We start from the raw sequence: 26,169 nt of genomic DNA, 5'->3' as shown, positions 1-26,169 counted from the left end.
CCCAGCTTAAATTAAGGGCCAGTGCAGATGTAGACAAACAGACATGGGGAGCTACTATAGCTCAAAGTGGATGGGCCCACAAGTGGCCAGCGCAACCTCAAAGGTGGGTGTCATCGGCTGGAAAAGCAGCAGAAGGAACTGAGTTAGCACATCCAGTTGTCAGCCTCTGCAAGCAGGAATCCCAGTGGAGATTAAAGCTACTCTCCCCAGAGGAGCACCTGTGGGAGGGTGGTGGTGAGACCTGGCTGCTGTAAACCCCATTGGGGTGAATCCCCCTGCGCACAGCAGAGATAGTCGGCAAAGGGAGATGCAGTTTGCTGTACCAGCAGGGGGGCATCTGCCCTGTGAACAGATTGAACGTTAACCCCCCCGCCCCTTGTAGGAACATGGACTATGCTGCACCTGTCATGAATTTGGTTTTCACAGAAAAAGAACTGGTCTGTCACAAAACTACCCCAAAAAATTCCAACTCAATTATTGTGCAAAATATTTGGCGCCTCATTACTTAGTACACAGTTAAATGAACCAACGAGCCGAGCAACAAACAAAAGCAGCCCAAGGGCAGCACGGAAGTTTTTGATGTGTGTTGTTACGTCCGTCTCTCCAGTGCCTGTTTGTAACGGGTTATGTATGAAATATATAGTATAGTCCTTGAACTCTTCAATCCTGCATAGGCAATAAACGAGCAATGCGAACAATACCAATATTGCCTCACATCTTTCCCAGCACTGCCACCGCTGTTGCTCTTTGACTCTGCCCTTTTGCTTCTCAAGCCTGGGTAACTATTCATTGATTTAGAGGAGGAAAAAGATGAGGGACAGGTTGGACTCCCTGAGGAATGAGATAAAGACCTTCACTACAAAGGGGAATCTAAGTGCATAAACTGCAAGTAAATTGGGGTAAGAGAGGCTGCTTCTGATATGGCTGTGTATACTTCTTCCTTTTACTGTGACAAGAGGCCATTTTAACCCATGCGGGCTTTGGAGAAGTCATACTTATTAATAGCACTTAGCAATTTAAGAACACGTGTATCCAAGGATCTCAAAGCACTCTGTGAATATTAATAAGCTACACCTACCTTTAAGGTAGTCATGAGGTAAATACAAAGTATTATTCTCCAAAAGTTATAGGTGGGGAATTGAGGCACATATAGATTATGTGAGTTGCCTACAGTTTCACAATGGTCAGTGGCAGAAATACTGTTCTCTTGGCTCTCGGCCCTAAGCTTTCACCTTAGGCTTATCTTTCTTTTCTTGGGGTAGTTTTTGTTTTATCCTCTGTAATTTTCTTGGCTTTTTCTCCTTATATTTCCTTTGCCTTTTGAGGATTTTTTTCTCTTGTGGTTAACATGTGAGGCTAGGCATCGGGAGTTCCATTCTCAGCTCAGCAGCCGAATTCCTGTGTGACCTTGGCCAAATCCCTTAAGTTCTCTGTGCTTCAGTTCCCCGTCAGTGGAATGGATATAAATAATACCTACTACACCTGTCAGGGGCATAGTGAGAGTTAATTATCACTTGGAAAACATCTTGAGACCCTCCCAAAAGAAGGTGTTATAGAAGGACAAATTACTGTTTACACTTCCTCTGTCCCACTCCACCTTACCTGCCTTACAACTAGCATCCATCGGCAAGTGATGTTTTGAAAAATCCCACAGTACACTGAGAAGCATTGCTGAAGACACTGTCCCTGGGCTTCTTGTCTCAGTGGCTTCTTTTCATTTGGGACATGCCATGAAGAACGGGAACTGGCCATGTTTTGCATTACATGCTTCTTCAGTTTGGCGTCCACCATTTCCCTTAGTGAATGTAGAAATCTGGGGGAAATGCTGGCCATTGCACATAGTGACCCCAAATCATCCCTACGGTAACTCAGTTTAAAAACAGTGGAGTTTGCTGGAAGATGCTCCACCATCTGTAGATGTACTTGCCATTTCTTTACAAACTTTGTTATCCCTAAAAAGGCTGCAAATTTTACCCAGCCTCCTCTGCACCATCTAAAACAGGAGTTTCCCACTTAGTGGAATTCCACCCTAAATATTCCTGAAGAACTCTTGTAAAGCCAAGAAAGGTGCTGTATTGCTCAAAGGTGTAGAAAGGTGAGGAGATGCTCTGTATCTAATACATACCCATGAGGGAGTCCTATGGGAAGTATGTACACCATTTGGGTCTATAGCCACCCTGGATGTGGTGATTTGATCCTCTCTAAAACTGATCTCAGCTACTCTACTCCTTTTATTTGCCTTCTGAAGGAAAACAGGGACTACACGCAAGAATATTCTGGGATGAGAAGGGTGCATCCTCGCTCCATTTTTTCGGTCTAGATTCAGTGAGCCCAGCTTTTCATCCTCAGGGTGAGGCTGCCCTAGAATACCACATGCAGCATGTCCGTGACAAGGTTTCCAACTTCCTGTCAGAGATGATTAGCAAGAAAGCAACAGCTTCTCCTCCATTGATGTTAGGGGACAGGTAGAGGAGAATGTAACCACAGCATTAAAAAAAAACAGAGATCCCTTGAGGCTTGTGACCCCCAGCACAATTTTCCCGACTTCCCCTTTGCACAGCGTCCTTCATGCACACTGTGCTCTTCTCCACCCCCCAGAAAATTCCACCTGAGACCAACTGTCTAATTACAAAAACAGACCAAGGTCCAGCACCATCCATTCTTAGTAGTTTAATTCATGACTCAGCACTCTATCCGTGACCCCAAGGACAGAGCGCAACCTCCAAGAGCGGTGTTAATTTGCAAAGGGCCTGATTTAACTCCCATTGAAGTCAATGGAAAGATTTTCATTAGTGCCAAGGGTGTTGAATTGGACCTTCAGTGATGATCATCTGTTCCACTGACAGAACAAGAGGAGAGCATGGTCTGTCATGAACATACCTACGGTGGATAGTTTAGCTGCTCACCCCTGAGAGCAGAGCTGATCAGAAAATGTGGAAGAGGGGTTCTCCAGAACATTTCAATTTGTCACTCATTGTTGGCTACAAACTTTTCAGATTTCAGGTTTTCAATGAAAACTCTACCTATTCCGTAGAAAACAAATACTTTCAGTAGAAAATTGCATTTATTCAAAAACCTAGTTTTCCATCAAAAGACAATTTTGACCAACATTTTTTGACTAGCCGTTCTTGAGAGTTTACTGTGCGTGTGTTTTCAGTACTCTAGGTACCTTGCACTGACCAAAACACAATGTCCATCAGAAAGATGAGTGCCTTGATTGATAACCAGAAAAACAGACACTATTTTGGCCCACGGTGCAGTTCACGGAAGGAATTCATGAGGGTGATGGTTATTTGCCAGTGCCTTCTTTTGTGTGACAATTAGTGAAACTTGTCTCTTTATCCAGCCTCTAGGGACACATTTCTTTCACTTCTCTATTACTGTTCTGTGCTGCTCACATCTGGAGTTCACGTTTGAGTTCCCTGAATGCTATGGAAAACCATCCCCCAACACCCAAAAAGTTTCTGTGAACTGCTGCTGCCCTTCATCTGTTCCTCCAATTTATCTTCTTTCTCCTTCTCATCCTGTGTCTGCCTAGAGGGGCAGCTGTGGAGAGAGGATAATTTTAGAGAGATATGGTATATAACTAGTACCATAATTGTAAAAAATCAGAAGGAAATTACAAATTAAAGCAGTATAACTGTCTAGTTCAGTCTGGTCTCCATTTTCTAATCATCTTAAATTATTTTAATGTACACTTGCAAACTCAAAATTAGCAGCAATCCCATGATGTAACCCTCCTAACGCTCATTGAATCCCATTATATTATTTCATTTTCTTTCCATTCTTTTGTAGTGTGATCGCCCACTCAGACCACATGTATCATGATTTGGGAACCTCCTACCTACTCTATTTATAGTCATTTTAATGTGTGAAGTTCAGGAATCATTCTGGATTTTAAAAACCATTTCTTATTTTTAAAAGCCCAGAAGATAAGTTGCACAAAATAACTCACTTTTAAAATTGTTTGTCTTTGAAATATCTTAAATTAATAATCAAAAGCTCACCTCACATCTAAAACAAATTGAGTCATGAAGACGAGAAACAGAAAATTGTTAACTCTATATCAAGGCTGATGGAAGCTCAATGATATCATTTTGTTCAAAGATTAAAGGTGATGAGCACTGAAGTAATTGACGAGGATGACTATGAACACATCTGACTAGAGCTGTTAAATTCAGTAATGATCAAAAGTTAATTATCAAAGCAGAGAGAACTACTCAACATAGACCAGTTGAGTCAATAGCGAAGCAACCCAGAAATAAAAGTAATTTGGAGGAAGTATTTTCCTATAATGAAGTTGTATAAAAGATGTACATTTCAAAGAAAGCTGCCTAAAACAAGATAGTATTCTTCCTGATCAGAGAAAAAATAATTAGCTCTAATTGACAGACCTGCTCCACACACAATATTTTCAAACAATATGTTTCTGCATCAAAGCTTAATATGTATAGTTACTCAATGTCACTTTGATTCCTCTGTTCTGTATCTTCTGCCACTGAGCATGCTCATGATATTGCAACAAATATACTGTGAAAAAGAGTGAGCAACACATACAAGAAAAATGAAAGCATCGGGGCAGATCCTGTAATACTTACTCAGATGGAATTCCTTATGTCTAATTCTGCATGGTCAGCTCCCATCCTCAACTCCCACTAAGTGGCAAATAGGTTCAGGTAATATAATAAGTGAGCAGCTCCTTCATCCAAAATGCAAATTGAAACTGGGTGCAGCCTTTCCTGGTTGTTTGAAAGGTTTGGTTAGAGAGAGAGAGAGAGAGAGTGTGTAAAAAGTTTATACTACCAAACGCTTCGAGTTACTGAAGTGCCTTTCCCACAAACACAATCACAAGTAATCTAGGAAATCACTAGCTAAGAAAACAGTGGCATGCTACCAATCTTCACAGCCACACAGAATAATATGTAGGCAGATTCCCATTGTACACATCACCACCACATTTTCCCCTCCAATGCAAACAGCTGCAATCCACATGTTCAATTACTCAAAATTGAATGCACCGCCTAGACTCTGATCTTTAATATTCTATGATTTTGACGTTACCCAATTCTCTCTCAATTTCTGAACTAGCTTCATCGTCTCTATACAAACAGTTTAGCACATTTCCTCATTTTGCTCATTTGCTATAGATTAATTTAACCTTGTAATTCTTTGTATTTGCATAGCTATTTACTTCCTATTCAAAACACTTCCCACTCATTCTATTGTTATCTCTTATCTGTTTATTTACAATCAAGTTTGTGTGTGATTATTTTTGAAGAATTTGATAAAAGTAACCGCTATCTGAGATTTAGTTTAGATTTACACAGTCCTAACTCTGTAGTGTTACAAGCCCAGATATAGGCTAGCTAGACTGATCATGAGAATTGTTAGACTGCAGTCAGAAAGTAGACTTCTGCTTGATAAAAGAGAATTTGTAACCTTTTAAACGCTTTTAAGTATCAGAGGGGTAGCCGTATTAGTCTGGATCTGTAAAAGCAGCAGAGGGTCCTGTGGCACCTCATAGACTAACAGACGTATTGGAGCATGAGCTTTCATGGGTGAATATTCTATAAGGTGCCACGGGACTCTTTGCTACCTAAACACTTCTAGTACCTCAGGAGGAGAGGATAGAAACTTGAAATTCAGTAGTCCACTGAAAATCCATTTAATAGGCTCAATTATAAGATTTTAAATAAATAGTTTGTACACACATACACACTTTTCTTTTATTAATGAGTGTTCTTTTGTTAAACAGTGTCCTTTTGGCCCTGAACATGTGCGCATCAAATAAATTGAGTATATTTTGGAGGGTGCCTATGGAGTGAAGCAGGACCCACACCAGCCAACTGACCACTTCATGAGGCAGGGATGCAATCATAGAAACATAGGTCTGGAAGAGACCTCATCATGTGTTTGCACAATGGGGCAGAATTAAGGTTAACTTTCGCATTTCCTGAGTTCTGAGTGCTTCACTGAGCAGCCTTACCATTCTTTTCACCTAGTTGGTTTGATTAATATTCATTTAGTTGCTTACTGTCTTGTTTGTTTATGTTGATTTCACTGTATAAATATAAAACAAACGCTTCTCCTGGGCTCTACCGACCCATAATAAATAATGTAAAACGTAATCTAAGACACAAAGAGCAAGCCTTTCTCTGCCCAAAAGGAGCCACTCCATAAAACTAATATTTCCCCATTTCAGATCTCACAAACCTTAATTCCTTATCTCATGTGAAAAATCAATGGTTTGGGATGTTGATGGATTTAAATGTGGATCTCCCTACTACTGGGGAGGGGGGATTTTTTTTTTATTTTTTTTTTCAAAATTTCTGGTCCCACTGATGATGTCATATAACAACCTATTCTCACAAGATTTGTAGCCCAGTATTGCAAGTTCAGGGGATTCGCTTCAGAGTTGAGGCCAATTTAGACAGAAGATCTAATCCTTTTGTCCTTATCTGAACATTTTGAATATCACCTTCACTGGGAATTTTTACCAAGGAATATGTTTTTCCTTGTCCCTGAATGAAGCAAAGGTTACAATATTTCACCCAAACACCCTTAACCCTTGTGCATCATCACCAGTTTTTCTGGCTTTATTTTGTTTCCTGAAATATACTAAAATGCAAGTAAGCACGAAAGCTTTCTATAGTGTAATGGGTTTATGGATCAGTCACGTTTCAATCTGCATTTCAGTGCTACAGTACATGTAATCTGACTAACGGTTTGACTCCTTTCCCCATTTAAAACTGATAGCCTAGTACTTCAAATACTAAAAAGAATGCTCTAAAATGATTTGACAGCACTGATTTTGTCTTAAGATAATATTTCAACCTTCTCTGTATCGCAATATGATTTATATAGTCTATGAAATTCTGAGGGAATAAAAGTTTGGTTCAGATTACATAATTATGCCATAGAAGCATAAAAAAAATCACCACTAAAATCTCCAACAGCTTAAACAGTTTGATAGACTGTAGCCATTCTGCCATCAGTGCCCCCAGCTGTGTTGCTTAGCAACATTTTAATTCAAGAAGAATCGAAGGAGATGAAATCCCCGTGGAGAGGGAAACAGAAATAAGAGGGCCGTTGACAGATGATCTGAGTTGTTTCTTCTAATATACTGTGAAGATCACTGGCTCTTTTCATGAATGATAAATGGACTGTACACAGATCAATGGGTTCAGCAATAAACTGGAACCAGGCTCCATGTCTGAGGCGGTACAGGCCGAGAGGCCCAGAGATTTACTCATTTAGATGATTTGGAGTGTGTTTTCTCAAAGGTTTCACGAGAGGAAATTGATCTGAACATTTGGTCATCCATTGCCCTTTTCTGTTGTTGGCTAATAAAAATTGTTTTGGAAATAGAATCCGTTCTTGCCTTTATTTTTCCCGTTACTGTTTGTGTTCTAGATGTAGGTGGTAACGTTGCGACAAACAGGACCAGATCTCAAACCGGGAAAGGCAGTAATCGTTCTGAATGAATGGTTCCTGTGCACTTACAGCCATTAAAAAAATAAAGCATGATGATATCGCAAACACAGGGAGGAATGTTTTAAGAGCTGTAACACGATTGTGCGGAAAGAGTTCAGCAGTTGCTATCTTGACTCAGTTGCCTACTTAATGATGGTAGCCTGCTTTGGTTTGCTTATTCCATTTCTGAACATCATTCTATTTTAATATTATTTTGGTTCCAGGAAACATTGTGCTTGATAATGTTGCTTAACTGTTTCTTTTCCCTCCCCCTTCTATTTATAGGCTGCCGAAAAGACAAAACCTAGAAACATTCCTGTAAAGTAAGTTATTTTTATATCCGTTGGAAAATTCAACTTTAATGAACTTCATGCAAACAACCACAACAAAAGGTCCACAATAGGGCAATAAAATAGACATTGGAACTCAAGTTAATCCATAATCAGAGCCATAAAAAATCCCGTGATCATCAAGGACAGATTTCGATTTTTCATGTGTCCCTCATGACTGCATGCCCTGATTTGTGTCCAGTTTACATAAATTAATATGTGCTGTCTATGAATAGCTGCCAAATAATATCATACTCATGTTCAGTACATAGTGCTCCTAGCCTGGGGGGGTTGCACATGCTAAAAAGATTATGTTTTTTAATTGCAATCCTTGGGAAGATCTGACAGAGGGGGAAATAACTACAAGTGTGCCAAATGATTTCTAGACACTTGAGAATATTTTGCACCAATATATCAGAGCTTTGCCATCCTGTTGGTTAAGAACTCACACACACACACACACACACACACACACACACACACACACACACGTATGTTTCTGTTCTTTATACTGGGGATCTATGAAGGATGAGCAAGCTACCAGGGACCAATTTCCAGGGCATTTTATGAGAAGTTCTTAAATCTTAGGGCACTAGCAGCCACTCTCTACTATATCATTGAATTAAGAAAGTTGCTATATAGATGTCCTGGTACTTTCAGGAGAGATGTGTTCAGTTAAGGGTAATAGCAATCAGCGGCTACTTTTTCTGCTTAAACAACATATACTCTGGTTTTAATGTTCTATTAAGTACCAATAAAACACATACTTCCAGCCTTGGTGGATGATCAGTCTGCAGTTTAACTAAGTCCCCAGGAACTATATCTTCCTATTATAGCCACTGTTTTCATTGCACTTTGCTGATCATGATGCCTTTTGGAAGTGATTTTCCTCCTAGAGATTCTTCTCCTAGAAACTCTGGGAGGGCTCATGAGTGGCTGTGTTTTGGGAGGCACAACGAAAAGACTACAGGCCTCACTCTCCATTGCCTTCCACCTTGGATAGTCATTTACAGCAGGGCAAAATGAATGTAAAATGCTCATCAGAACAACCATGCAAGGTGCCAGGCAGTTGTAAATCAGACTCTTCATGTTTCATTTAATCTGATGAGAATTAGAAATGGAAACCAGGGGGGATATAAAAGCTTAAGGAACTTGTAATGAGACAGGGGGCCATTCATTTCTGGGTAACTAGGTCCAGGCCAACCTGAATTAAAAATCTCGCTGGTGGTTGTTATTTGAAGTGAATTGGCTGCTCCTCTTCAGTTTCTAGGGGACAAGAGAAGCGAGTGGGGGCGGCTCCAACATAATATTTTTCATTCATGATTTTCTTTTAAACTCTCCGCTGGTGTAAGCTGGGGCCACTTCATGGCAGTCAGTGGTGCAGCACCAGTTTGCAGCAGACAATGCCACTCCTAAGCAATTTGTACTTTACAGCGATGCGCAAGTACGCCATCTAAAATGTTCGTTTCTTTATTTTGAGTTAAATCATTGCTTTCTGGGACCTGAAAAACATAGTAACATTTTGGGATGGAAAGCGGCCATATGGCCAGTCTAGCTCTCTCCACCTCCACATGTATATTTCACCCTGTCATGTTTTCCCCAACTGCTTGTTTTAACTTGCCTTTGAATATGTTAATGATTGCAGCTTCAGTTAGTACCCTAGGGAGTCCATTATACATATTAATTACACTCTGCATAAAGAAGAGCTAAAGTATCTGCCTAGTATTTTTCAATGAAATGTAAGCACTTAATGTACCTGTATGGTTTTGCCTCTGAGAGCAAGAGTAAAATGGTATCTTTAAGATAACTGTAATGGATGTAGATTGTATTTGTATAAGCAAGGAGACCATATTCAGCACCGCAGACTCCCATCTAGTTTTTAATGCCATCAGTGCTGTAGCTCTTCCAAATGTCAAAGAGAATTTCACTTGAATTTTAATGTTCTTCAGCTTCACAAAATAAAGTTAGTTGATTCCATTGTCAAAAGGGCTGAAAGCTGTCCAGATTCCTTCTACCATATGTGACTTATCACATACATTTTTAAAAACACATTTCTGTTATTAAGACATATGCGATAGTACACTTCTGCAAATGTGAATTGCTTTTGGCTAAAAGCCATGCACTAATAAGTTGAGTTGAATCTAACTGCAGTTGACATCTGTTACAATATATATATATATATATTTTCTCAGTTGTCATTAATATAAAAATTTTCCTTGCTTTTATACTTCGCTGACATAATTGCTGTCTCCCAAAACCAGATTCAGAATTAACTCAGTTTTAAAGATTACAGTTTAATTCAGTGTCTGCAAATAAGGCCTTGTACCTGTGATGTTTTGCATATTCGTAAAGGTGCCACGACTAAGGTTTGTATGGACGTTATCTACCTGTTTCGTCACCTAGAGTTATTAATGTTCCAGTTTTTTACTCAATAATATACCCACAGTTGATACAATTCAACATCGTGTTTTACACAGTGTGAATCACTGAAGGTGGCTGCTGTCATTTATTCTATAAAATTTCTTTCATATTCTTGCGCTTTTTGAGAAGAGAAGCAACTAACCTACTAAAGTTTTATAGGCACATCAAGGCTCTTGTTTGTGCTTGTCTAGAGAGGTATTTAAACAAACTGAAGTGAGCTCCTTTAGTAGCTAAGTATGTGCAGGTGGCGTTCAGATTCACTCCTTTGGAATACGTGCTCTCTTTTGGACAGCTACACAAGCTTTCAGTCAGCCATATTGCACACAGCAAGGAGAGCTGTGGAAACACAGCAGAGCGAGGGGAACTCATCTTTATGTATTTGTAGTATCATCCAGCACAACATTGCTATAAATAAGCATACTGAAAAATATAAAAAGAAGTCATAATGCCTGCAGAATTGATCTTTCAGTGAAAATAATGCAGCTAGTATTTTAAAAACCCCAAACACTAAAAATAACACATCTGTCTGGATCAGGTACCCACAAGGCTCCACTTCCTGCAATATTCTAGTACCTTATAATTTTTAATGTGGTTATTATCATAACACCCCTGTGAAGTAGGGAAGAATGGTTGTCCCATTGGGAGCCAGGACTATGCCACTTGCCCAGGCTTAAACAGGGCATGTGTGGCAAAGCAGGGAATTAAACTCAGGTCTCTCATGCCCTGTCCACTGGATCACGTTTCTGCTCTGTAACACCTTTCCTCTAAGAATCTCAAAACACTTTACAAACATCAGTGAATTAAATCCCATCTCATCCCTGTGAGATAGCTTCTCGGCTCTCTGTGAGCTGAGGGGTGAAAACATTATCTACTATCTAACCCTACAAGTAGGGAAAATTAAGCCCTTGGAGTTTAAGTGACTTGACCAAGGTCACGTAGTAGAAGATTTCATAGAATCATAGAATATAAAGAGGCTGTTATGCAAGAAATAATTTTAAGTCAAGACATAGCTGAAGCCTGGAAACTTCTGGCTCGCATGCTGTGCTAGCGTGGAGGAGAAGAATTAAATTGCAGGGTTTGTTCTGATACCCAGCCCTTCCTGTCCAATGAATGAGATGAGGGTTCCACTGGGAGAGCTTGTGACCAAGATAATGCGTAAACTGGGAGCCCATATTAGCCAACTGTATCTTAGGGAGGAAATCACAGATTCTGGGGGAATCGTGTTCATTTTGCCTCAGATCTAGTCAGCAACAACAAGGGAGATTCCATTATCCAGTAGAAATGAGGGAGAACCTGCAGCATCCAAACTTGTACGATCCCCAGAGATCCATGCAAGGGCAGGGTCATCCATGTGAGAGGCCTTCATCTCTTTTCTGAATAGGCTGGTTGCAATACCAGTGACTCTCCCTAGTCAAAATCCAAGGTGGATCTCTTTGCAGAAGACTCCACAGGTCAGGTAATACAAACCCAGGCCTAATCTCTAAGGCTAGAGAGGCAAGGATGTGCATCCCCATGCCCCATTGTAGGGCAACCCAGTCCCCACCTCCTCAGTCCCCACAGCTGTAAGAAGTGGGGAATGGTGCCAAGAAGACAGTTCTGTGTGTCCTCTTCCACATGAGAGGAGTGAGTTCTGCATGTGGAGAGTCCCTTCTGCACACGGATTGACCATGACCTAACCCCAGAATTTGGCTCTTTGTGAATAATGGCTAAGAGATTTCTGGGGGAAATAGGCAGGTAAAAGAGTCCCTTGGCTAAAACCTACTATTACCCAAGGCTTCAGAATAGAGTATTTAAGAGACAGATTACATTTCCGAAACTGAAAAATATGCTTACCATGGAAATTCACATATTATCTTAATTACTGGCTAGTGGTGAGAACGTTTGAAGGGAATACTTGCCCCAGGTACATTGTATTTGGCTTTGATTTCCTTCTGTGTCCTTTCTCCCCTAGTCTTTTATGGCCTTTAAAAATCTTTAATGGAAAGATAGCAATAAAACTTTTCTCTAAACACCTGCATAAGTTAAGTTTTGCTCTAGCCTTAATGGTATCCAGATACCTAGACCAGGGATACAGACATCCTAATTCTTTCAAATGTTTCATTTATTTTCAATTTCATTCATTTTCCTTCACTAACAAGACCAGCATGAGCTTGTTAACCAGAAATGCTGGTTGTAGTTATTGTTCTTTCTTGTCCATAAAACTCATCTTCTGGTCATCATCCCTCTCAAGCTGAAGGGCATCCAACTTTACTTCCTAGGGTTGTCTTTCCCATCCAGTACACTGTAATCTGAATCACAAACCCTTAAAATCCATTACAGAATAGTCCTCTCATTTGCTAGTGCATTGATATTTCTTATGGCCCTTTCATCTTCTCTTCTGTACAGGATGGGAGTGATTGTTTCTATTGACTACATTGTAAAAATATCTATAATTTATCAGCTGGAGTGGCACCTCCCCCCCGGGATAGGCTTAATACAGCATGGAAGGACTGATGTCTTTTAGTGAGTCAAGCAGAGTTTGTGGGTTTTCCTGTTGATTCACCCAGCTGGAGGACAAGAATATCAGGCTCACCGATTCAGTTGTTGTACACTGAGTTTCTTTGGAACCATAAACAGCCCTCTGTGCACCAGCTGGCACCAGTGCAAGCTGATGGGCTATGATTTTTTTGTTTTTATCCAGTCAGGTCAGACGTGTAGACACCAATAGGGGGACAAGAGCAGTAGCGTCCCCATACATTGTTGGGCGGTTGCACAAAGTTCTTATTTTTTATTTCAAAAACGGAAAAGGCGGTGTTCAGAATAAAACGGGGTGTCCTATTTATTGGCAACCGATTGGAAAATTGGCCAAGTTCTATTGTTATGCAGAATCTAATGGAAACATGTTCCTTAAAAACATCACTAGGAAGGTTACAATCAGTCCATTTTAAAAAACAACAACATAGTTCTCCCAGGCCAAAAAAGTGCTGAGCAATTTACACGCCACCACCTGTTTAATCTCTTTATTTCCAAAAGCTTCCCTCCTGTTACTCTTTAGACTCTACTCCCAGCTAACTACAAAATGAGTTAGCACCAATTAAATTGGTGCTAGAAATCCCTCCATAATGCCACAGTCCCTGAAGTGTCCATCCACATTCATTGCTCAAAGAAACCCATTCATATTTATGTTTTAATACCTTAAGTCTAGCATGCAAAAGCGCTCAAATCCCCAGTAAAAATCCAGACAAAACCCGCTTACTGGCAATTAAAAGAAGAGATACGTAGGCCCTGACTCTGCAATTCAGTCCATATACACACCTGCACCTGTGATGAGTGAGGGGGAGAGATAGCTCAGTGGTTTGAGCACTGGCCTCCTAAACCCCGGGTTGTGAGTTTAATCTTTGAGGGGGCCATTTAGGGAACTGGGGTAAAAATCTGTCTGGGGATTGGTCCTGCTTTGTGCAGGGGGTTGGACTAGATAACCTTCTGAGGTCCCTTCCAACCCTGATATTCTATGATAAATATAATTGAACCAATTTGCAGGATTGGGGCTTAAATGTTATATATTCCAGCATGCATTAACATGTTAATCAGTTAAATAAACTATAGCGTAATATGAAGGAAAATGAAAAGCAGTTCAAATGCACCAGACATAAGTAAACAAGGCGCTAACCCTACAAGCTGCCCTTTGTACTTGCCTAGTTCAGTGGAGTCCTGGTCTATGACTAAGGGTTCCTAGGCACCATTGTAATAAAAATGAATACGAATATGTGGATTAATCTCTGTGGCCTCATAAAGCTCGTTGCAGGATTGGGGCCTAAATCATTACTTCATGAAAACCAATTCACATGCGTTCTGCTGTTGGTTTCCGGTGGCTTATATTGAGGGGGAGATGGTTTTCATCAGCAGAGTGTGAACTGAAAAAAATATCGCAACGGATTATTTTACTCTTACCTGTTAAAGGTTAGTGTTGGGAATGGATTATAAAACGTCACTTTTAAACGGTTTGCAAAGAAACACACATATTAAATCCTTTTTGATTATATCGCGCTAAACCCTAAATACTGATTTTTATGTAAATTTTGACTCTTGCAAAGCTCCTACAAGTCAGCTATCCCCAGGTGGTTTTATTTGCGCTTGATGCTTCCCTTAGATCTTTTTTCCTTCTTGAGATACCTTTTTGCTGTAGTCCAAAAGTCGTCACGGCTGCTGAAAGATGTAGTACTTTAGACATAAAATAATAACTCTATTTAATCTTTTGCCTTTATTTTCTGAATTTGTTCCTCTGACACATCCTGTTAGATATATTTTTATCAGTCCAGAGGATAACCACAGCAGGGCTATTTTTATTTCTAGGGAAATGATGCATGATAACTGCCAGCAGGGCCGAAAACAGTAAATCGTCCAGTTCCAACCACAGAATGTATTAAAAGTCTGCAGCCTGTGGTAATAAGTTATAATTTAGTTGACTACAAGTTTGCTTGGACTTCAAACTGTACAAATGAGTCTCATTGGCTAGGAACCAAAAATAAAAAGTATTATCAAGATTTTCAGCTACCTCTCAACAGGTACCTAGAGAGAGTGCACATTTTTCAAAAGATTGCAATACATTTTTTATAGTGAAATGGTTCCAACTTGATTGTATAATTTATAGTATTTGCTTACAAGACTATGAGATGAAGAGACTCAGAGAGCTCATTCGTCTCCTCTCTTTCTAATGTGATCTCACACCACAAATACTGAGCTCTGTTGGCCTCTTCTAGCTGCAAAGAGCCCTGCCACTCCCAGGCTGGAGAAGTTCACGGGCCAGATTCAACAGGCCAAGTTCTGCTCTTCTTACTCCCACAGATAATCTCATTGATCCTATTGTGACTACTTTACTGACTCAGACAAGCAGGGTTTGGCCCAGTAACTTGGTAACAAATTAGGAATCAGTAAGGCTACGTTTTAATCAAGGGTATTTTTAGTAAAAGTCATGGACAATAAACAAAAATTCCCGGCTCTGACCTGTCCATGACTTTTACTAAAAATACCTGTGACTAAAACTTGGGTGGGGGGCTGCGGGTGCTCGGGGGGGGGGGCGATCTGGGGGCACCGTGGGTGCTGGGGGAGGTGGCCTGGGCTGGTGCAACTCCTAGGTGGTGGAGGGGCACAAGTGCCTGCTGCCGCAGCTCCCATTGGCTGGGAACTGCAGCCAATGGGAGCTGCGGGAGCAGGGCCTGTGGGCACAGGCAGCATGCGACATGGAGCCCCCCGCCCCCCGGCCCCTCCACTGCCTAGGAGCTGCAGGGCCATGCCAGTGGGAGCCCCCCACCCCGAAATAAGCACCTCTTGCACCCCCCAACCCCATACCCCTAGCCCTGAGCCCCCTCCCACACAACCAAACTGCTGCTGCTGGCCCAGGGGCTGCCCGAGCCAGCATCAGCCACTGTAGAAGTCACGAAGGTCACGGAAAGTCACAGAATCCTCCGTGACAGACTCGCAGCCTTAGGAATCAGTCCCACAAGGTACAGCGTGTCCTCAATTCCAAATGATTCTGGGCCGAATCTTGCAAACGTTTCTTAAGTGTTGTGCTTCCTGCCATGAGTAGTACCGACGTCAGCGTAACAAGTAAGACCTGTCCTGCAAGGACATCAGTAAAGTCTATTCCCATATGTAAACTTTCCAGGGAGGGAGTGACAGATGGATGGATGAAGAGAGAGAGAGAGAGAGAGAGAGAGAAATAGACTTTAGAGGGAGGGATAGGTAGATAGATCCTCAGCTGACGTAAATTCTGAAGATTTGGACCTCTGGTCAATATTATTTTTAAATAGCTTTACATTTATTTAAACACCCTTAGATGCCTACTTTTGGGTGTTGCAGCAAATAACAGATGCTTTGTATGACCTGTGAATTTTTTGAAACTAATGCTTTGTGTTGGTGTACAATTAAGATACTAAAATAAAACAACAAATGCCAATATATTTGCAGAGAGGGCCAGATTCTCAGCCTGTGTAAATTGATGTAACTCCAGTGGCTTCAGCTGAGCGATGCTGATTAACTCTAGATGAGGACCTGGCCTGTATAGCTCACACTCTTTCCTTATATTCTCTGCTATGCAATTTTCCCCCCTTCAAAATATTGCAAATTAAGGAATTAGGGCTAAAGATTTCTGCTTGTTGCTCGTGGAAATAGTACCATTGTACTCACATGGGCACGGGCAATTATAATTACGATGATTTGTTTAGAGCCATTCTAGACACTTTTCAGACGAAGGTCCAAACACTGAGGAGTTTGTGACCTGAATAGAAAAGGCGTATAGGGTGCTGGAGCTTGGACTGGGGTGTCAACCTGAACTTTGAAACCCTCAGCCCCTGTTGCTTGCACAATGTAATTCCATTGATTTCAGTGGAGTTAATTCCTGATTTACACCAGCGTAAGAGAGTGGAGAATTGACTCTTATGACTTTTGCTGGGTTGTGACTCAACGTTAATATGGCTTCCCCCCCTCCTTTGTATACCACTGCAGTGGTTCAGAATAAAAATGGCCGTCACTACTATAGTGTAGTATATGTTCAAGAGCAAGGGACTGTCATGCAGCAAACAAGGCCTGTTACTTTGGCAGTTATTTAAGTAAATTAAAAGAAAAACAGGTCTATTTCATGCGCCTATTTCTGAATACAAAGAAAAAAAAACCTTTTGATTCTAAGGGAGAGAAGGAGGGGAAGAAAAAATCCCGGTCATTTAGGATCGATGAATACAAAAGAAAGGCAAAAACTAGATAATGTTTCAGGAAATAACACTGCTACAAGGTTAATTTTGCCTGGTACTACATTTCCTAGTATTGAATTGCCTCATATACTCCCTCAGGGATTGCTCCTGCGCTTGCAATAATCGAGGCTGATTTTATTGGAAAATCACCTCTGGATGAGAGACGTACTCTAGAGGAAACTTTGTATGGGTACAAATAGGTTTTTGGTGCCAGTGCCATGTTGCCCACGCCAGCGCCGTTATAGTTCCCAATCTGTCTGTGCATTCAAGCAGCAAATTCATTAGCAACCCTTCTGGCAGGATAGAAAAATAGACTTATTAGAGAAATTTACTTGGAATTGTTTTCGGGACTTGTTGGATAACAGTTCAGTAATCGAATTGTGCCTCCTTACAAGAGCATTATGTATTTTTATTAATAGTGGCAGGGAGGCTCTAAATATTACTTTAAGGGTGGTTTGTGCAAAACACTTTTACATAATACTATATGACTAGCAAAGATCATGGTTGAAAGGCGGGATTAGCATATTGAAAGTGTGGGACTGCTTTTGATGTCTGGGTTGATTTTTATTTTCTGTTGTATGTCAAGGTCTTATTGAGTCACGTAACTCTCACATTACAGATGTAATGTTTATTCAAGTATTGGCTCATCCTTCAGACCCTACCAGCTTGCTGGCTTTTTAATTAGAGAAGTGGGCTATATCTTGACAGTGTTGTGTACTAACTAAGGGACCGAAGTTCAGATATATACACTGGCTTCCAGGCCCTGTCAAATGGAAACTGAGCATATTGTAAACAAAGCACATTTAGCCTCCAGCTGGGAGAAGGGACACATGGAGAGCCCATGTACTGGGGCCCTCTGCTGACCTTGGAATGACTTTGACTGTGTAGGGGCTGAAGGAAAGTTATAAAAAGGCTGATTCATACAGACAGGTGAGCAGGAAGGAAAATCAAGGGGATTGTCTAGGCAAACGGAGGGGAAAAAATTCATAAAGAGATCAGTGAGAATTCTTACATTCTCAAGGCCAACACCAAGCCCTCATAATCAACCTCCCCTGGAAACACACTGACAGAAGCATGAGCAGGGACTTTCAATTGCAGCTTTCATGTGAAATCTCTGCCTATGCCTCCGTTTAAAAAAAAAAAATCAAGAACTCTAAAGCTTGTTGTGAATTTTCCCAGAAAAAAAAAATGTAATTCTAAGACCCAAAAGGGGTAAAATTTAGGACTGCAAAGGATAATTCATTCACTCTGCTTGCTAATTCCTGTTGCCGTGATTGTTGTTGTTTTACTGTGAGACGTGGATCTCCAGTATCAATCATAGTAAGCTATTTAGACACAGAAATAAGTGGCATATGGCTTAGCACTTTTGGGTCTGGCAATCAAGTAGCAACCTTCTGCAGTGCAACTGTAGTTCAGTTCCCAATGGGCATCACTTTGATGACTAGATATATTGAGTTCCTTGTGTCATTCCAAGAGAGCAGAATCTCATACAACTTGGTTTTAGCTTCCTCTCACTTCATTTCAATTTTCTATAACCAGTGTCATCACATGTAACAGTTTCTTCATAATGGAACTTCATGTCGAATCAGATTTGTCTTTCATGTGAAAGAGCATTGTGAAAAGTCCTCTGAAATACTGATCCCTGGAAAAATTCTTACCATAGTAAAAATGGGGATAATTTTTATTTTAAGGAAGCGTATGTCCCAGAGCCCAAGGCAAAATCACTGCTGGTAACGCTGAGAAATATTTAGTGTTGCGTTTGGAGACGCTATTAGCATTCTTTACAGGACTTACATTGCTGCTTGCTGAAGTCATTGCTGTGTTAAGTAATAAAGAAACAATATTTGTCCCTTCACAGTTGAAACTGAAACCCCAGGTTGAAATTTAGATCCTAATTCTTTGTCAGTAGAGTGGTGTCACAGGAAAATTTGACCCTGGGTTTTTAATTTACCCCTCGTGTCTCAGTATCACAGCATGTTAAATATTATTGTGCTTCAGTAGCAAAGTACAAATGCAGTGAGATAAAAAGAAAGCCCGCAGGCTTTGTTCATCACGCCTTACTCCCATTTTACACCATGTAACTTCACTGATCCCTTGTCTCTCAGCTGCTTTGTCTTCCACTTTTGTCCCCTCTCCCAGCCCCCCCATGGCTGCTTGTGCGCATTCTCTCCCATCCACATTGCTGCTTTCCCGTTCTACCCCTCATTCCTGTCTCATGCAGGCTCCTTGTACATTCCCTACTAGCTACCCCCGCTCTCTCAGCGGCAGCCAGCTCCACCCACCCTGCTGAGAGAGAACTGCAGAGGGAAGGGCTGGGACACACTTTTAAGAGAAAAGCACTAGGCAGAGTGTATGGGAAGATTTGGGGCCCATTCGGCTACTGGGAGGGGAGTGCTCAGTGTAGAAAAGCTGCCTCCTGCAGGATTCCCAGGATGTTGGCTGGGAGGCCAGTTCGTAGGGCAGATTTTGAAAACATGACTGGCCCAGCTACACCAACAGGTTTGTGTCGTGTGTGTGTGTGTGAGGGGGGTCAAGTCACCTTAATGTAAGATGAGAGAGAAAACAGGGAGGGGAAAGAAGCTGTAGAATGGGTAGCAGAGATTGTGCCTGGATTTATCAAGGATATGAGGAAAACCACAGACGGGGCAAGCCAGAAGAGTTCCACTCCGGCAGCTCCCACGGAAACCGCAGACAGAGCAGGACGGTTGCCAGGAAAGGGAGGGATCTGATGGGAGGGCACTGGGATTGGAAGAGGAGCCACCATGAGAGTGGAGATAAATCATCAAGACAGGAGATAGAACCCAATGTTGTTAATGACCAGACCACATGAATTCCTGTTTGACCCAATGGACAAGCTGGTTTCAGTGTTGTCCGGTTTGTCTTATCACCTGGACAATCCACATGCCCCTGTTGGACTCTTCTTAGAAACAGATGTCAGGTGGCGTTTGTTTGGTTTTCAATTTGCTAAAAGAAACGCTCCCTTTTCTATTGATATCATCAGTGCAGTCCAACTGTGGTTTGAGGCTCTATCCAAAACATTCCCACAGGAGAACTAAGTTGCCAGTTGAACCCTTCTGCATACCTTAGCCCTGAAATTTCTTAGGTAGGGGAGCCCTGCTAAAATACACTCTGATGAAGCATGTGCATTTACATTCATATAAGTGTCCCATATATAAGCAAATATTTCCCCGTGTGTGTGTGCACGCACACATGTCATTTGTGGCAGATGAAATTATATTGCAAACGTTGCTTTAAAAATAAAGTCTTAAGTTGCAGCCCTCATGACTAGATACTGTGTGTAATTCTGCAATTAGCCTGAACATGCTGGAAGAAGAGTGATTGCATACAAATGTGTCACAGCTTTATAAGCATCACACTTAACTAAATGGGAAGGGCAAAACTGCTTTCTGGGTCAGATATCCAAGGCTGCCCATCCCATGGTTTTATTTCTTGGCTGTTTCCTACAATTTTGTGAAATATTTTTTAATGTGACAAAGTCACTTCAATTACACAGTCATTATAAGTTTTGCCAAGGTTGACTCTGGATCGTTTTGTGTTCATTAGAGCACAAAATTAGAATTTTCATTGCAGCAACTATAAACAGTGTTGGCTCAAAGGAGTCAAGTTTTTTTTTTCTCATAAAATCTTGGATGAACTCTAGTTGGGGACTTCCATAGGGTTTTTTTTAAATGTATTTTAATTTTCTAACTGGCTTGTGCTGGGTTTGGTTTGCATTTGGTTTTATTTTCCCATATCCCATATCTTTTGCCCTGGAGGTTGAATAAGTGAATCTCTTCAAACTGATGACATTGCCACTCTTTGCACGAATAAGCAGGTGCAGTCAACATCTTCCTAAGACTGAATATATTATCCCCTCAACATCATCAGCTTTAGATGGTTCAGTGCCTGGCAGTTTAGACCCAATCAAGTTTGGAAAAGCCATAAACTTTCTTTGGGCAGGTATCTCTACTCAGGAAGGGCATTTTTAGGCATGTGCCTAAGTCCCTTTGACTTAAACACATGCTTAACTTTGAAGTGATTTCCAGAATCAGGTCCCCTATTCGATGGACTCACAAGCTTAGAATCAACTGGGCCTGATTAAGGAAGAACTTAATTAAAGGCAATAGAATTATTCTGGCACAGAAATGGAGTGAGTTAGAGGAGAGTTGTGTCCCATGCATTTCAAGCAATAGATTAAAAAAAAAAACCAGGCTGGGATTCTCAAAAAAAGTCTTAGGGAGTTAAGTGCCCAAATCATATAGAAATGTGGGTGCCTAAATCTCCCAGGCTCCTTTCAAAATCTCAGCCCAAGCTTTCAAAGGTGACCTGCACAGGTAAAGGATTGGGCTGTTCCATTCTTTCTTTCTGTAGACATATAAGATCTAAATGGCTTTCGCGTGGGGGGGGGAGGGGCTTAAACTTTTCTGTTTGACTTTTACACTAATTTTTAGATCTCTTGAACCCTTTCGTTACTGGATTAACTCACTGCACAAACCATGTATCTAAGAATCAGTTGGACACTTAGTTGAAAATTTAAAGCAAAATGCTCAAGGTGAGTACTTACTACCCTACCTTCTTCCTCCTCTCTCTATGCCCTGGATTCCATCACACGCAACTAGAGGAGTAACTTTCAGCTCAGGTAGACATACACACACTAGCTTTGATAGAACTAGCATGCTAAAAATAGCCATGATGGGATGGTCTAGCCGCCCAAGTAAAATTCAGTCCAAGACCCTCGGTATGTACTCGAGCGACTAGACCATGCTGCTGCCCGGGCCGCTGTGGCTACACTATTATTTTTAGTTGGCTAGTTAGATCAGTCTACCCAAACTAGAAATTACACTTGCAGATGCAGTGTAGATGTACCCTTAGGGTAGTAAATAGTTTGCTACATCTCTCCTAGCAATCGAAAGAGTATGTACTCTTCTTGGCATGTGGCGTACTCACGTTTTGCCACTGGGGTACCCAAGCATAGGTTGTTGGTTTTTTTAGATGTAATATGCCAGGATAATGTCATCCAGAATAAGAGATGTCAGTGAGTGTACCAATGGACTTTATCAGCTTATACCTCATAACCAAACCTGGAGCTACACAGAGCATGGACAGCATACCTATGGCAAAAGGCACATCTCTTCTTTTTAAAGAAATATCTTTAATGTTGTTATTTACTATTTGCATTGCATTCGCAATTAACCTACAATGAATGTAAACGATAGAAACATCAAAGTTCGTGCATCACAGAGGGTGCTTTAATTATATAATTTAACTTTTGTATATTTATTTTCTTATAATTATGTAGTAGTACATGTACTAAAGTATATTTGGTGAAATCTCAATAACATGGGGCCTCATTAGACCATGGTTTTATTAAACCTTTGCTGTGTGTGTATATGCACATGCATGTGCAAATTATAATGTACAAATTAACACATTGTGGATTGGTGGAGTTTTGCTGTGTGCAGTAGGGAATTTTGCTTCAAGCTGCATATAAAAGTTTGATTCAGAAACTCTTCCAAATCCTATCATTTTATACTAGCTGGTATAAATTAGCAAGCTAAAAAATCTAAATATATTTGTATAAAATGTCTCTCAAAGGAGATGACAAGTCAGACAGACACAGTGAAATATGAGTAGTGTATATAAAATATCATTTCTGCAGGCAGGTTAAATATAAGTCAGGGAAGGTGAAGAAAAACCCTTCAGCTGTTAAAATGTATTTATTGTTTGCACTCGAGAATTTTTTTAAAGTGCTTTTAGTCTGTAAAGAAATTGGTAAAGCCAAGCATTCCCTCCTCACTGAATGTGATAATTGCTGAACTCAAAAATAGTGGCTTGCTTGCATTAATGTGCTCAGTGGTCTGGTGGAAATCAGGAAAATGACAGGGCGGGGGAGGCAGCCTTCCTCATTTATTTATTCTGGAGAAATGGTGCCCATTAATCTATCATGAAAATGGAGAATTAAAAGGGAAGGAACTACAGTTGAGAACTTGGCAGTGGCTTGCAAACACAGATGGACTTGCAGTGTTTCAAGATTTTCCAGTCTTTTGTTGTTGATAGCAACATTAAACATGGTCCTTGTATTCCTAGTGTTTATCTAGAATCTCCATAGAAAAATAATTGTGTATATTTTGGGTTGCTCAATTCCGTTTCAGTGTATTTGCGTAAAGTTTTTAACCTTAAATGCAAACTTCGTACACTGCTTACTTTCTACAGTATAAAAGGCCGGGTTGAGACCATGTATCCAGACAAAGGGGAAAAGAAGAAAGGCCCTCTCGTATAGTTAATCATTTGGATTGTTGAACAATGACTGTAGATTGTTAGTCAACTTGAAGCTCCTATCCTTAGAGATTGTAATCTGTGTGGTTTATGGCCCTTTCTCCCAACCCGCAGTCCTCATGACCTAGGGGAGGATTACCCCTTTGATAGGCTGTGGGAGGCGTGTCTGTTCATTATGTAACTTATAGTAGAAAAATGTAGGGCCAGATCCTCAGTTGGTGTAACTCACCATAGCTCCATGGAAGCTGAAAACCCAGCCTGAACTACATCTCCATTCTTGGGAACAGGAGAAGGAGCTAAAACGGGGTGTCATATTCTGCTACCTATCTATGTGTATGGAGAACATTTTGCTGTGTCGTGTAAGACCAAATGGAAACAGTCTGTGTAGGAAATCGCTGCGTAATTTTTGAGAATTTGACTCAGAATTTCTCCTGCATGCAAGTAGGCAGTGTAATGGCAGTTTGTCCCTGAATGGAAATAGTCTAAAACTTCTCCAATGAAATATTGCAACACTGTACAATCCACACTATTTATAGGACAAGGACGTCTTGGGCAGACATCCCAGGTGCCTTATATTAAAAATCAGTAAAATCAATGGAAAGAACAACAAAACTTGACTCAGCCATATGACAAATTAAAATGAAAACTTTTCATCTTGTTCCCACAAAAAGAAATCTGAGAGCGAGTGCTTCACTGAAAACCCTACGTGCAAAGGAGAAGGGAATCTTGCAAAGGGATCCATGAGCAGACCTGGAATGCACATGAAGTACCATGGAAGCCAGGGGACTGTTAGGGTGCAAATGTACACCCATGCGGGTCATTTTGGAGGATCAGGGCCTAAAACAAGGATCGGCAACCTTTGGCACGCGGCCCGTCAGGAAAATCTGCTGACGGGCTGGGACGGTTCGTTTACCTGCAGCGTCCGCAGGTTCGGCCGATCACCGCTCCCACTGGCCGCGGTTCGCCATTCCAGGCCAATGGGGACTGCGGGAAGCGGCAGCCAGCACATCCCTCGGCCCGCACCGCTTCCCGCAGCCCCCATTGGTCTGGAGCGGCGAACCGCGGCCAGTGGGAGCTGCGATCAGCTGAAGCTGCAGATGCTGCAGGTAAACAAACCGGCCCGGCTCGCCAGCGGATTTCCCTGATGGGCCACGTGCCAAAGATTGCCAATCCGAGGCCTAAAATCTCAGTTCTGCCAACATTTGCCAGTACAGTGCAACTTTTCCTAAGGAAGCAATCCAAGGACCTTAAAATACTAGCTGCTTAATGGAGGTATTTTCTAACAATGGTGAAGAATTACCCTCAAAATATTTTTGGATACTTTGAGCTCTCTCTTAAGGCAAGATGTTGCTTTAAGTGGTGGTCCCTGCTGATCCTGCACTTAGCTGATTTACCTGAGCGGTGCAGATCCTAGAAAGCTGGCCGAGATCGTTCAAAAGAAGATGGAAGTGGCCAAACCAAACAAACATTCTCTGCTAGACCAAACAATGGGCGTACAACAAGAGTTTTGTTGTGTAAGTTAAAACAGACCCTGGTCAGCTCTAACTTGCATGATCCTCACTTATACCAGATATTGCTAGAGGAATTTCTTCATTTGTTTAATATCAACAAGCAATTCATCTAGACTTCACTCAACAGTCATATGCAATTATATCATCATTCATGCACATTTTCCAAAACCCATCCACACACGTAAAACATAAACCAATGTATACGGTAATACATACAGATAAAATATGATTGCTCTTGTCATACAACACATTTATTTATATTCATTTCTTGGCAGAAGTCAACAATCTTTATTTATTATATTATTTTTTTCCATTTAATCATTTTCAATCCACATGACCTTTTAAAAGCGGCTCCAACTTTTGGTTGCATATTGCCTAATGTAATCATGCATTCTATTGTGTGGCTGTCCACTACTGCTCACGTTTTCAATATTCCCATTCCTCATTCTCCCTTCACCCCAAAGCAAATTGCCCCAAACATGATCTTTCAGGGAGACCATGCTGCTGTACCCTGTATGCAGAATATATTTTTTTTAAAAATACCCTCATCTTTTATTTATTTTTCCTCCTTGTTTGCTCAGTCATCTATTTCCAGCCATTAACCTCAGTGAAAATTTACCAGAGTAAAGATGGCCCAAACTAAGTGAGGGCCTCATGATTTGGCCTATTAATATTATTATAGCAAAACTATATAGCACCCTTTTTACTAACTAGGAAGATTCATGGTGAATTTGACGGAATTTCTGGGTGGAAAATAAACACAACTTGGCTCCAGACTATGTAGGATGATCCGAGCCTTTTAGGAACAAATCCAAGCCTCAAGCACCAAGCCCAAATGTCTGCTCTGGGCAGGCCAGAGAGGGGAGCCAATTGTTCATACATTTTTACATGAATGCAGAATTACTGTCATTGTTCATGCAAATGGTATTTCAGTATCTAAAAACCCATTGCATTCACGGTGGTAATTCCACATTCACATGCAGGGCTCAAACAGGCAGGGATTTTTGTGTACCAGCCCTGGTCCTCCTCCTTTGAAAATTTGGTCCTAATGGGTCTGTGTTTCAAGCCTGGACAGCTACAGTAGGATATCCAGTCCTGCCCTTGGGGCTGGTCTACACTGGGGGGGGGGAATCGAGCTAAGATACGCAACTGTAGCTGAAGTCGACATATCTCAGATCAACTTACCTCCCATCCTCACGGCACAGGATCAACGGCCGCGGCTCCCCCATCGACTCCACTTCCGCCGCTCGCTCTGGTGGAGTCTAGACGAGACACCATAAATAGATCCCCGATATATCGATCGCTACCTCATACCATCACCTAGCTACCTACCACTGGTGTGTGCGTATGCAAATAGTAATTGTGAAGCCGAAATATGGGGTGTCTTGTTAACTTAGGCACCCCGCTGTCTATTAAAGTCATCAGGGCTTGTGT

General features: G+C 41.2%; 1 protein-coding gene across 5 annotated transcripts in view; it reads left to right on the top strand.

The window, feature by feature from the left end:
- The window catches only part of AFF2 (ALF transcription elongation factor 2), a 392,067-nt gene that overhangs the window by 303,450 nt on the left and 62,448 nt on the right, over nucleotides 1-26,169 (top strand). For all 5 annotated transcript variants that reach the window (XR_010590298.1, XR_006174660.2, XM_024106004.3 and 2 more), the window contains one exon: nucleotides 7,759-7,796. Coding sequence is in view for 3 of the 5 variants with exons in the window: in XM_024106004.3 (XP_023961772.2) it covers nucleotides 7,759-7,796 (38 nt within the window). In the remaining 2 variants the exon portion in view is untranslated. The remainder of the gene's footprint in view (nucleotides 1-7,758; nucleotides 7,797-26,169) is intronic.

This window comes from Chrysemys picta, chromosome 9 (assembly GCF_011386835.1).
Source record: "Chrysemys picta bellii isolate R12L10 chromosome 9, ASM1138683v2, whole genome shotgun sequence".
Classification (NCBI taxonomy): Eukaryota; Metazoa; Chordata; order Testudines; family Emydidae; genus Chrysemys; species Chrysemys picta.
Note: the sequence above shows the minus strand (reverse complement) of the source record. Positions and strands in the feature narration are given on the sequence as shown.